This window comes from Sphaeramia orbicularis, chromosome 21 (genome assembly GCF_902148855.1).
Source record: "Sphaeramia orbicularis chromosome 21, fSphaOr1.1, whole genome shotgun sequence".
NCBI lineage: Eukaryota > Metazoa > Chordata > Actinopteri > Kurtiformes > Apogonidae > Sphaeramia > Sphaeramia orbicularis.
The window spans coordinates 33446558-33460010 of record NC_043977.1 but is presented as its reverse complement, the minus strand read 5'-3'; the positions used below and the strand labels follow the sequence as shown (position 1 = coordinate 33460010).

At 37.4% G+C, this 13453-nt stretch overlaps 1 protein-coding gene across 2 annotated transcripts; it reads left to right on the top strand.

Annotated features, from left to right (window-relative positions):
• Window positions 1-4001: 4001 nt before the first annotated feature.
• gabpa (GA binding protein transcription factor subunit alpha) lies at window positions 4002-11894 on the top strand. 2 transcript variants are annotated; one of them, XM_030125346.1, is made up of 10 exons: window positions 4002-4920; window positions 6684-6790; window positions 6881-7025; window positions 7130-7214; window positions 7355-7579; window positions 7672-7866; window positions 8602-8658; window positions 8773-8898; window positions 10306-10498; window positions 11177-11894. In XM_030125346.1, exons 2-10 carry the CDS (start codon window positions 6714-6716, stop codon window positions 11397-11399), a joined length of 1326 nt encoding a protein of 441 aa, XP_029981206.1. In that variant the 5' UTR covers window positions 4002-4920; window positions 6684-6713; the 3' UTR covers window positions 11400-11894. The 2 variants fall into 2 exon arrangements, with proteins under 2 accessions (XP_029981206.1, XP_029981205.1); XM_030125345.1 differs by having other exon boundaries at window positions 4003-4523.
• The last annotated feature ends 1559 nt before the right edge of the window (window positions 11895-13453 follow it).

Here is a 13453-nt window from a genome sequence, read left to right as displayed (position 1 = left end):
CAAAAATATTTATATCTACATAGGCAGTAGTTAACTGCATGCGTGACGCAAAGGAAACCCATGTAAAAGTTACCCTTCAAATGGCGTCCAAGTGATTTTTGGTAGCCAAGGTATTTCTTGTTAGAGTCCATAGTGTGTTATAACCTTATCCTGATGTTTCTCAATTGTAAAAATCACAATACCAACAACGGGTGCTAGTTTGTAGCTAGTTTACAGCCTAAATATAGACTTACAATAAGTAAAAAAAATTCCGATTGTTAACTTTTGATATGCTGAGAGTGATTAAAAGAGGACCAGCCGCACATTGGTCTATTTATTTGTGATTCATGAAACTGATTTAAATATTAAGTCTCTTACTGTGAAAGAAAAACACCCAACCGGAAGCTGTTGATATACGTCATTTCCGCCATGAGTGTTTCACGCACATTCATGAACCACATGCTGCAGTCCAGCTAGTACATTCATTGTGTAGTGCTAACTGAGATACCTGCTTGAATTTGAGCACTAGACTTATTTATCAATTTGGAAAGAAAGAGGGCATTTAAAGATTGTCCTTGCAAAGAAAGATGTAAATGCCGCTATAATGACATGCAAAAACAGATACCCTTGACTTCCATGTTAATGCAGCAGCATTATCAAGCCAAAAACGTCATATGTAAAAGTGAAATGCTGACGGGAAACTGTGCCTACTGCTAATAGTTTGCCTATTTAAATGCGGTATTTTACTTTTGGAGTATTTTCATAGTACTACGTAAGAGTTAACTGACCTGTTTTTCATACATTTCATTTAGAAGACATCTGGAAGTACCACTAAAACGTTTAGTTGTTAATTTACTACCATTAAAAAATATATGAAAAGTTATCCTCATCCTCTGTTGGTGAGGGAAGTCGGAAAATAAATCTGGAATATACTATCTTGAAAATAAAAATGGTTCAACATTCCTGATTTCAGGCATTTTTTTTGCCATGTTACACATTCAACAGAAATATTAATTTCATATATTTAAAATTAAAAAAAAGGGGGGGGGGGTGTAGTTTATCCCGTTAAATTTATTATGAACTCACTGTGATATTTATTTATTTATTTATTTATTTATTTTTAATCAACAAGAGTAAAAGAAACAGTAACGTCTTGAAGTAATTACACAGCCATTTGTTTTTGTCTTGCACTCAATGTTTCAAGGCAGATAAACATATGAAAAACATATTGTAGCGTATGGGGTTTTGTCACTTCGGCATTTGTCCTCTTATTTACACAGTGAAGTTGAATAATACTGCAAATTATTATATGATGGTCAGAACTGGAAAACAATGTCATCTCTTTCATTATTATTTATTATCTATTTGATTATTTATTTGGCAAATAACAAACTGAAACAACTAAATAGTCCTTCTTCCATACATAATAACCAAAATACTCAGTATTTTGTATGGCCTCCTTTAGCCTTACTAAAAGCTTGCATTCTTGTTGGCATTGTTTTTATGTACTTTTCGATAGTCTCTTTTGTTATTGAGTTCCAAACTTGCTTTATATTAAACTTTTGTGTGATCAATCTTTGACTCTGCTAAATCCCAAATTTGTTCAATAGGATTCAAATCTACACTTTGACTTGGCCAGTCCATCACTTCCAGTACTCCAGATTGCTTTTTCTGGGTCAAATAATCTCTGTACAGCTTTGAAGTATGCTTGGGGTCATTGTCTTTCTGGTATATGAACCCAGGACCAATCAGATCCAGCCCAGAAGGGATTCCATGATGAAATAAGATGTTACGGTAGACATTCTTATTCATGATACCATTAATTTTCATTAATTTGCTGTTTCCACAAATAGAGCCCTATAACCAAGGCCGCCTTAATGCATGGGCTAACCGGGGCTGAAGCCCAGGGGCCTACTGACTTAAGGGGCCTATCATTTTATGGACTCGACAAGCATATAAACTAACATCAATTTGTAATTTGTCAGTTTTCCTGTCAGTCTTTTTATACGTACTGTACACACATCTGAAGCTGCTTCTTGATCCCAATTGGTAAGCCCAGCCCCGCCCCCATGTGTCAAGAGGTCACGTTCAATTACAAAATGTTGGGGAAGAAGAAACTTAAGAGCGGTGCCCACAAAAGAAAAGTGGCACGAGAAAAGCATGATCGAGAGTCAGAATTATTAAAGTGCACACGGTTGAGTTTACGCCTATGTGCAGCTGTATGGGTTCTCAGAATTTATAGTTTGATCTGTTGCTGCTGTATTTATAAATGTTTTTCTCGACAGTTGATGGTCATTGGTAATATTTTTTATCTTTTTTATCATGAAGTCAAACTTCCATCCATCTTGGTTACAATCTACTCGCTGTTGTAGATTACCAAGATATTATATTTTATAATGAGCTTGTAATTTTGAAGGATGGGACAGGGGGGCCTACAACACCTCCCTCAGCCCCGGGGCCTACCATTAGGTTAAGGTGGCCCTGCCTATAACATAATGGAATCTTCACTGTGTTTCACTGTGGGTACAATGCATCTGGAATTAAAACATTCGCTAACTTTTCTCTGGACATAAACATGAGGATGCTGACTGAAGAGTTCAGACTTGGACTCATCGGTCCAGAGTACCTTTTTCCAGTCATCAACAGTCCAGTGTTTGTGCTCCCTGGCAAACTTGAGGCATTTTTGGATGTTTTCAGACCTCAATAAAGGCTTTTTAGCAGCTATTCTCCCCTTTCAGCCTTATTCCGTCAGTCATCTGCTTATGGTCCTTCTGGAAACTTTCTCAGACTCTGACCTAGAAGCATTCATCTCTGCCAGCAGATCAGCAGTAGTCTCACTTCTAGCTCTAGTACATAAAATCTTGAGGTGTCTGTCGTCTGCCTCTGTTAACTTTTGTTTCCTGCCTTTTCCTTGGCACATTTTGTATGTACAATCTCTGCAACTGACTCCAAAGCATACCTGACCACACTATGAGAACACTTTGTCTTTCCCTCTTCCTCCATCCATCATGAAGTGCTTTAATACAGACTCTTTCATTTTCAGTGTGCTCCCAACATTTTATCATTTTGAACAGAAAAAAATATATTCACCTTTTTAGTCCAAAATTTGAGTCACCTCACTCAACTTCTCCAAGAGGTCAGAAATTCATCAAGCATAACATTCACCCAGTAAAACTTTTTTTTCTGCTCAGGAATGCACATAAATAACTACAAACTTACATCTTAATCAAGAAATAATGTACTTTATTATGTAGTTTTTGCTGTGGGACAAAACATACATTCTTTCGAACATGCAAAGAAACAAAACAAAAAAAATATTCAAATGAACAGTCTGTCTTTGAGTATGGGCAAGTCTGAATTTCCATGGTCGAAAAGGAGTAAGAAGAAGTATAAACTTATTTAATCCTACCCCTCAAGTACTTTTACATCTTTATTAATAACTTAAATCATGAATCAAAAAATCTTGTCTTAATTTAGTATTCAACCCACAACTAATGCATAATACAGTAATTGAGTTATGCATAACACTTATCATGGCAGTACATTCAGACAGTTCAACAATTTTCTTCAATAGTTACAGTATATTTATCAATACAACATTATCCATAAACAAACAGCCCTCATAGTTATTATTAAATACTGTACCTCACAAGAATCAATTCATTTTTTTAAACTGATCTGTTTGATATTTGTTTTATCTCCACACACAATTTGTTCCAGTTTTACTCCACAGATGGTAATACAGAAACTTTTTAACATAGTGTGCACTTTTTGAATCTTTAAATTTAATTTCCCCTTAAATCATAACCTCCCTCTCTTTCACAAAACATTTCTTGAATATTACCCAGCAGTAAGTTATTCTTTGCTTTATACATTATTTAAATTGTTTTGAACTCCACAAGGTCTATGAATTTTAACGTTTTAGACTGTAAAAATAGTGGATTGGTGTGTTCACGAAAACCAACATTGTGACCATTTCTTATTGCTCTTTTTTGCAGTATAAAAAGTCTTTGTAATGAACTTGCATATGTATTTCCCCATACCTCCAAACAGTACATACATTGGGTGGTCTAAATTTGTCAAGCTATGTATAACAAAAAATATTAATATAATTATAAAACTGTGACAGATTACTCGTCATGTTTATATAATTAATAGTTATATGTTACAGTACAAAAACAAAATCATTAATCTGCATGAAACATGTATGACCATTATATCTGAAGCAGATACTAAACCATGTAGGCCTACTTTACCATGATTGGAAAAGTAACATCATGTGAACACATTTTTAGCTGTGGCATATCCATCTCTACGATGTCTTTTATAGAAACTACCGTAAGAAGAGGTCTATGTTTATCTGATCTATTTTCCATATAAGTTTTGGGGTAACTTCATTCTTGCCCGTTAGTCTCCGCCCCTCCTATGCTCTGTCTGTAGTTGACCAAAAACTTGCATAGTACGACTCGAGTGTGTGATTTTTGCCTGCTTTTCTACCACTGCTGAACATATTCTGAGACCTTTCGAAGCCTGAATTGTCAGAGGTACGGGTATTTCACAGACGGAAGCATATGTCCTAATATAAATCCTCTAAATATTGGTAATATATCAGGTTTGTTTGTTGTGCTCGCAGGCTTCCCGCTATTTTGTAGCTCATCTGCTAGCTAGCTGCTAACCACTGACTCCCCCGTTAGCTTACAAAGGGAAGAGGCCGCCTACCTTCAAGCTAGTCACTAACAGAAAGCTAACTAACTTTAAATTCAGATGGGATAACCCGAGCCTAGACGGCGTCAAGCAGTGCGTTCTTTTATTTGAAGTTTGTTTCTTGAAAACCTGCCGTTACACCAGGTCGGTGTTAGCAAACTTGCTAACAGTAAAGCAAACTAGTGTAGAGGAGCCTGTAGCCGCAACGCTGATTCACCGTCCAGCCACAAACACACGGTGCGTACACATCCAGACACGATAAATGCCGCTTTTAAGTCCATACTTCTCATGGTAGCCGAAATTTGTGTGCAACCCAAAGCTGTTTCTGTATATTTGGGACATTTCAAGAGCTCCGTGGTCTTGGTTTTCCCGTAAAACTTGCGTCGTATTTATCACGGCTGCTCTCGGAAGTCTTACAACGCTGTAAACCTTAGCCAGGATTTCCGGCTCCTTTCCATTTGCCCTATGCTGTTTTGTTTCCGTTTATTCTATTTCCGTTTTTAAAAGTTTTCTTCGTGCAGAGATAAAGTGTGATTTAGCGCGATTGGAATGAATTTAAGAACAGGAATGTGTTTATACTATAATTTACCCATTGTTTAGCAAGCGGGGACTAAGGCTTGTGCAATCGGTTGCCTCGCCCCGCAATGTAGTCGCTTACAAATTTGTAGCTAACTGGGATCACTGTGAACCAGGTCCAGTATAGCGACATGTGTAGCCTGATGGATAGATCTTAGCATTAAATGGTCTGGAAAAATGTGTTTATGATATTTACATATGTTTTGCTCGCTATTTTGGGAAACTAATGGCCTAGCAGTTGGCCTTTAGACGCCAAAGCCTCGCCCTCGAGTTGGCTAACGTTAGCAGTTGGATCAGTCCCTGAACTGTCCCGGACGACCAATGAGAAGACGAGGCTCATAGGCCTCCACACTACACAAACACGGATCTGCTTTATCACACGGTTTCATCTTCAACATCCAACCTAAACTTCATACATCTGAAGCATAAATAACTTAAATCCTCACTGTTAAAGTACATTGTAGGCATCAAATTGTGTTACCTGGTTTGTTAGTCCTAGTGTTGGTGTAATTTTTACTCATAGAATCACTTGGAAAAATGACTTAAATCATCTTTTTACAGTTACCTACAATATGTGCTGTTTACAAACGATTAAGCTAGAATTCAGGATTTATTCTCATTATGGCCTAAGAACACATACTAAACGTTTACAATAGTTATAATTAATTTAAAAAATGTGCAAATCCCACCAACACAGATTTTCACATATATGGAGATTTTTCATTTATTAATACATTAATTGTTAGGACGATAACATAGCCTAGAAATTTGAAGAATTTGCTGGAGACCAAAGGGTTGCCAGCTCGATTCCCCAGACTGGCAGAGAAAGTGTTGACTGATATGCCCTTGAGCATGACACTCAACCACCCCCCACCCCACCCCCCATTTGCTGTCCAGGTGTCTGACATGGCTGCCCACTGCTCTCAATGTGCAGTGTGTGGTGTGTTTCTACAGGTTCATCTAGTGATGGGTTAAATGAAGAGGGTCAATTTAAGTGTATGTTTCATGTCCACATGTAAAAACATATACTGACAATTAAAGATTTTTAAATCAGTAGAGCAGATAAAGCTCTTACTTGCCATTAGTGTTGGGCAAGGAAATGTCTACATATAGGGAAAGTATGTTTTGTTAAGTAATGTGCAGTAAGTTTGTGTATCTAGAGCAGGACATATTTCTGTAATTTTGCGCAAAACAATAAAAATGCTGATCAGTCCAAGTAATTAAGCTATCTTGTTGATAAAGTAATCATGTTATTGTGAAAATGCAATTATTCAATGTTGTCATAACTGATGAGGCAGTTGTTTATCATAGTGGCATTCATTTAATGTGGTAGTCTTATTTATTGTTTCTGATCATTTTTAGTTAGTTTAACTTCATGTGTCAGGAAAATTAAAATGTAGCTTTCACTTTGTCTGCTCCCACAGCTTGGTGCTCTCTGTTTAAAAAAAACCAAAATGTCCAAAAGTGAACCAGAAGAGATGATAGAGATCGAGATTGATGAGCGGGAGAAACAGGCATGCCTAGAAGAAAGGTAAATAAAATCTAAATGTGACTTGCATCTACACGTTCTAAAAATAATAATAATTAAAAAAGATTCCCATTGTATCTTTTACCTCTGCAGTGTTGAGGAGCACACTATCACAGCATCAGATTTAATTCAGCAAGACATCGACATCAATGAGCCAATCGGTAATTTGAAGAAGCTTTTGGAGCCACGTATCCAGATGTCATTGGATGCATATGACATCTGCTTACAGGATATTCAGGTAACAGATAAAATATAGGATACTGTGAAGTCTTCATGATGTTAGCGTTTTGTTGTTGACATAAAACAAAGCAAAGGTGTATAATATTTCTTTTCAATTTATAGCTGCACCCTGATCACAGCCTCTTTGATCAAGGAGTCAAGACTGATGGCACAGTGCAGCTCAGTTTGCAGATTATAACTAAACCAGGTACTGCTTTAATAACAGGTTATGACACCACACATACAGAGCATTAAGCACTTGCTTCAAAAAGAGAATGTGCAGTAATGGTTTGCTTTCAGTGTTAAATTGCACTTCAGTACAGCTCACGTGTTTGTTTCATTTTTCAGGCGAGGAGAAGTTGAACATTTTGGAAATTGTAAAACCAGTAGAAACAGTGGAGGTGGTGATTGATCCAGATGCAGCAGGGGAGGAGGGTGCTTTGGTGGAGGAGGGTCAGCTTATTGCTGTGGAGCGATCTGCTCTGTCAGATGAGACCTCAGAACAGGTTACCCGCTGGGCTGCAGCCCTTGAAGGCTACCGTAAAGAGCAGGTTCGCCTCGGGATACCATATGGTGAGAAACCCTTTTTAGTATGCAAAAAAACATCTGTTAAAACATTAAAAAGTTTGCGGTTGATAATGTTTTAAGTCCATTCCTTTCTTCAGATCCTGTGCTGTGGACAGCTGACCAGGTGATCCATTGGGCTGTGTGGGTAATGAAGGAGTTTAACATTGATGAGATGGAAATAGGCAGCATCCACATCCCAGGTCGAGAGCTCTGTGCTTTCAACCAGGAGGAGTTCCTTCAGAAGGTCCCCAATGGAGAGATATTGTGGAGTCACCTGGAGCTTCTACGAAAATGTAAGTTCAAGTGAGAAGCAGTACGTACAAACTGGTGATGGTTGTGTTTTTGGAATCTGGAGTTTTAAGCCAGACATTTGGCACAAAGTGGTATTGATTTAAAAATGTCTAAAATTTAATTTCAATTTTAGGCTTTGAAATGTTCTAAATATAATGTTTACAGGTCTTAGATATTGGATTATGGGGATATTGGATTATGGTACGGTTTCTTATACAAAATTGCACTAAGTTTAGTCTTATTTTTAATTGTCTTCATTGGAAAATGTGTATTGATCACAGTGTAACAAACCAACATGGACTCAGTAACCACTAAGGCAAACTATTCAGTCTGAATAATAAATATGAATCAATAAATGTGGAACTGAATACCAAACTAAAATACTAAAATATGTAAGGAGACGGTTTAATGTTGAAGTTAATATTTTCCCTGAAAGTCAGTTATTTTAGATAAGATTAATACTGACTGTTGGCCACTATTGACAGCAAGTTTTGCTGATGATCATAGTTTGTAAAATAGACTGCTTTTTGTGTAAAGCCATAGCAGAAGTCAGATATGCATTAAGCAGCAACTGGAAATTCAGACTGATTTTCTTTCCTGTTGTTTTTTTTTTTTTTTTCTTCTTTAGAATGGCCATGAAATAGGTCTTAGATTGCACCCCTGATTATCTTAAAAAGTCTTTAACCTACAGAAAGCTTGATACAGATGTTTACTTTGTGTTCTGTATTTTATCTCAGATGTGCTGGCCAGTCAGGACCAGTCTGGAGGCGACGCCACTGTCACCATCGATCAGCGTAAGTCTTCCATTACATCATATAAATGCAATAGTTCTTATTAAAACAAAGGAGACACATTTTACTGGCATTTAAGGCTTTGATCTCGATAAACCTTCCTGATTGTTTCTTTAGCTGTGCAGATCATCCCGGCTCAAGTGAGCACACCCACCACCATAAAGGTACTCAAGCAGAACCGAGGCCCCAGAGCACCCCGCATTTCAGGGGGAGAGGAACGCAGCTCGCCTGGCAACCGCACAGGTAATGCATATTCCAACTCTGTATGTCTGGAGTGATGGAAGGCATTATGGGAGAGGGTGTTCATTCAGGAATTTTTACCTCCGCCAAGGAGGTTATGTTTTTGCCAGGGTTTGTTTGTTTGTTTGTCTGTCCGTTAGTGTGCAACATAACTCAAAAAGTTATGGACAGATTTTGATGAAATTTTCAGGGTTTGTTGGAAATGGGATAAGGAAGAAAGGATTAAATTTTGGTGGTGATCGGGGGGGGGGCACTGATCAGCCTTGGCGGAGGTCTGCGCTCTCCGAGTGCTTCTAGTTTACTTAATCAAACTGTCACATGGTATGCAATTTGAGCCCAGTTGTACCAGATGTGTGATAAACAGTGCTTGACTACTACGGTACTACTTTTTTAGTACAGGCTCGGCTGACGTTCCAAAACGTGTGAAGAGATACTAAAATGTGACATGTAAACACTGCAGACCACTGATTGGTCAGAGATTTTTCATTGCGTCATCAATGCGCGACACGCCATTTAAAAAAAAAAAAAAAAATAGATTAGGAAGTTTACAGTAAATATACCAGTAGGCTAATCCATGATGACAAACTGCAAAACCACACCATGGTTGGTCAAGGAGGTTCATACATTTCTGTCCTTAGTGGCCGATGAAAAGATTCAGGGTGAGCTTGATGGGGCAACACACAACGAGTGAGTTTATCAATAACTCTCTGAGTAGACATCACGGAAGTTTCGCACAGCATCGCTATGATGTCCAGGTACTCTAAAGTCAGTAGTATCCTGTGATGGAAATGGTCTCCAGGACTAGTACCTGGTACTCCAGTCGAGCCCGTTCCACATAGCGGAAACGCAGCAAAATTTTCCGCTAACATTGCTAATGATAGCAGATTAGCTTTATTTTATTAATATTATTAATAAAATCCAAAGGCAGCTACAGCTATAGATAAAATGAGACCACTTGTTTCACAATTTATGAGTATGCATTTGAATAAAATTTAAATATTGGTTTATGTTAACTTTTCTTCCAAATTCCATTAGTAAGTTATTATTTAGAATAATTTTCTTTTGTTGAAAATGACAGCTGGTCAATGTGTAAAATGCAGTATTTTTTAGATGCAATGCAAAGACAACAAATTCATTAGCATTTTAAACAATACAACAGTATAAATATAGTGTTAAAAGAGTGTGCAGTTGAATGATGTTATGTCTGCTGCAAAAATGTAAGCAGCTCAGTTTTGATTGACAACTTGTGATCATCCATATTCTTCATTATCACTTTCCACAGGTTTGGAAATTTAGATTGTTCTCATTTAGTTTAGTTAACTAGTTCATTATTAATGTAAAAAAAAAAAAAATCAATTATTCTAATTTCTATGACCACTTAAGTGAATGTGAATGTTCCTCTGATGCCAGGCAACAATGGTCAGATCCAGTTGTGGCAGTTTCTACTGGAGCTGTTGACTGACAAAGATGCAAGAGACTGTATCTCCTGGGTGGGTGAGGAAGGGGAATTCAAACTCAACCAGCCTGAACTTGTGGCCCAGAAATGGGGCCAGCGCAAGAACAAGCCTACAATGAACTACGAGAAACTCAGCAGAGCACTCAGGTTGGTTGTTCTGTGTGTGTACATGTTTAATAGTGTATGTATAAACCTGTCACAATAACAATATAATCCCCTTGTATTAACTTATTCCTTGTGTCAAATTGGCCCTGTGTATTGTTGGTTAACAGATGCTAAAAGTTAACTGAAATATAGTTTTATAGTTTATAGCCATAAAGTGTTTAATACCAATAAGGGACTCTTCGTCTTCATTAAGTGTACTGTATGTGTTTAAATACTTTTGTACTGCCCATATTATTTTACAGTAAACAGAAAAAGGTTGGTTATTGTGATAGCCCTATATGTGTTAGTCACCCAGTGTGTGTTGTGATTGGTGATACTGGAAACCTGACATTAGTTTGACAATATTATGTACATTGTTCAAATTAGAGGACACTTTTTCAAAGGCAGATACAACATGAGTTTGGATTAGGACAGAAAAAATCAGATACTGTCGGGAATTCGCCATCTTTGGCCTAATTAGGAATCAGATTAGTGTTATTGAACATTTAGGTCAAAGCAATAAATACTTGTGGATGTGAACATCAAGGTCAAGTAATTAATCAGTAATCCACAGAACAACCAAACTCAACATTTCAGTTGTGAACCTTGATGTAAACCATCAGCTGATACTGACATGAAATTGTTCCAAAAACCAATATTGACTCACTTATTTTCTTTCAGGTATTACTACGACGGGGACATGATCAGCAAGGTGCAGGGAAAGCGCTTTGTTTATAAGTTTGTGTGCGACCTGAGGACTCTGATTGGCTACAGTGCCGCGGAGCTCAACAACCTGGTGACTGAATGTGAACAGAAGAAACTTGCTCGGATGCAGATGCACGGGATGGCTCAGCCCATCACTACAGTGACCCTGGCCACAACCACACTGGACAAGGACAGTTGAAGGAGGACACATTACAGTGTCCTCCACCAGTGACTGCAAATGAAATCAACTGTCTTTTTGACAAAACTGTGTTAACCACAGAAATGCAAGGCTGATCCTTGGTCAGTGTGGGTTAACTTTTGTCATTGTATTTACAGTTTGAATCAAGTTAGACTGCAGCAGGTAAAACGTCTTTTTTTTTAGCTTTTCTTTAACTGAAAGGAGAATGGTGAGCAGGATGAGAGGTGAACTATTGAAGTGCTGTGTGCATGTGACTGAGTGCCTGGACGTATGAGTGAAACCCAGCTTTGTGTAATGTATTCACCGTCTGTAGTTTAGGAGTGTCCCAACTGTATATACTGGTACTTCATGTTTTTGATAGCCACAAGGGCAAGTGTATTTTCATATTTTCCATTTATAGAGGACCTGTTTTGTATTTTATTTAGTGTTTGTTCCCTAAATTGTTGGGCCTTTTTTGTCCACTAGGGGGAATAAAGTGGTAAGCATTTTTCTTAATGTTTGACACTTGATCTTTTCAACCTTCAGAGTTTAGCAGGTTCTTAAAAGATCTAACAATAAATAATCAGAATATCTGGTCTTAAAATATTTTACAAATGATTTTGAGGGACAGTTTTTGTATTCAGAACTTGGTATAAGCCTGTCTAAAGTAACACATTTGAGGCCTATTGCACCAGGTAGAGGGAAACACTCAGGAGGAATTCTGGGTATAAAGTAGTGTGAGTTGAATTGGAGGTTAGAACAAATGAAGCCAATAACGCTGCCATCATCTGATATTCTGTATTCACATCTGGAGCATCATCAATGTGACTGAACATAAAATAGGTTTTAACCCATAAACACCCAGTGCTACTTTTGCTGCAGTTCCCAAATGAATTTTTCTCTCTATTTAACCTTTCTTACATGATTTATCACCATTTTTTATAATCTTATCCTTTATAATTTGCATTTTTTCAGTGATCAGGTATTTTCCTATATTCAATTTTCTGATCATGAAGATGTTCATAAAAGCTCAGATTAAAGTTGAGGGTTATTACTAGAACCACAAAAAGGGACGTTTTCAGATACCAGTCAGGGTTCCCACGTGTCCTGGAAAACCTGGAAAATGATTGACCAATTTTCCAGTCATGGAAAACACATGGAAAATGAGGAAAAAAAAGGTCAAATGTCCTGGAAATGGTTAAGTTATCCTGGAAAATTATTTATCCTCCCCGTCTTGTGACCTTGTGTGCCTAAACTGAGATAAAACAAAGGAAATTGTTTTTCAGTGATTCATTGAAAATATTTGAATGTTTTTAGAGGAAGTGCAGGAGAGAAAGTAAGAGAACAGAAAGTTGAGTTGGGAATTTCCCAGTTGAACATTGTAACTCCAGTTTGTCATGTTAATGAAGTGCTACGCTGTAATCTGGGTGTGTTTGTATTATTCTGATACATTTGTCATAATTATCTTCCATAGATAAATTTTAGCCATAGACTACACATCAAATGTTTGAGTTATAAACATAGAAACAGTCTGGGTAAACGCAAGTTGCAACTGTAGAAAAGAACACTTCCAAAGAATGAGAGGAACAGGGGAATATATTAGTGTATGTTATAACTTGTCTCTGTAGCAGCTGAAAATGTCCTGGAAAATAATTTCAGAGAAAGAGTGGGAACCCTGTCAATAACTGAACATAAAACCAGTATGTCCAACCACTGTCATTTATCAAACTGTATGGGTTTTACTGGTGAATCAATGTCGTAGAATTTGACGGTGTTTCCACGTTCACTACGGAGCCGCTGAACATCCAAATGGGTCATATCTGATGACCATGAAAAGATGACAAACTGCATTTTACCTGAATTATTTCCATGTATTGATAGGTTTAGTGGTTAAGAAGTTATTTAACATTTTAGGTCAGTAGATTATTTTAATAACCAGTGGCTGTTTGGGTATCTGAGGGTTAAACTATATTCATAAGGATCTTTAAAGTCTTGACTTGCTGAATGATCTTATACTCTGTTATTCCTACAAGACACCATTAATCAGTAAAGAAAACCAGAGCTCAAGTACCAAC

What these genes read in the sequence shown, in the direction of transcription:
- gabpa (XM_030125346.1), top strand. Translation starts at nt 6,714, where the DNA reads ATGTCCAAAAGTGAACCAGAAGAGATGATAGAGATCGAGATTGATGAG. An exon ending in CACTGTCACCATCGATCAGC is followed by an intron (nt 8,659 to 8,772) that starts GTAAGTCTTCCA and finishes TTGTTTCTTTAG; the next exon opens with CTGTGCAGATCATCCCGGCT. An exon ending in AAACTCAGCAGAGCACTCAG is followed by an intron (nt 10,499 to 11,176) that starts GTTGGTTGTTCT and finishes ATTTTCTTTCAG; the next exon opens with GTATTACTACGACGGGGACA.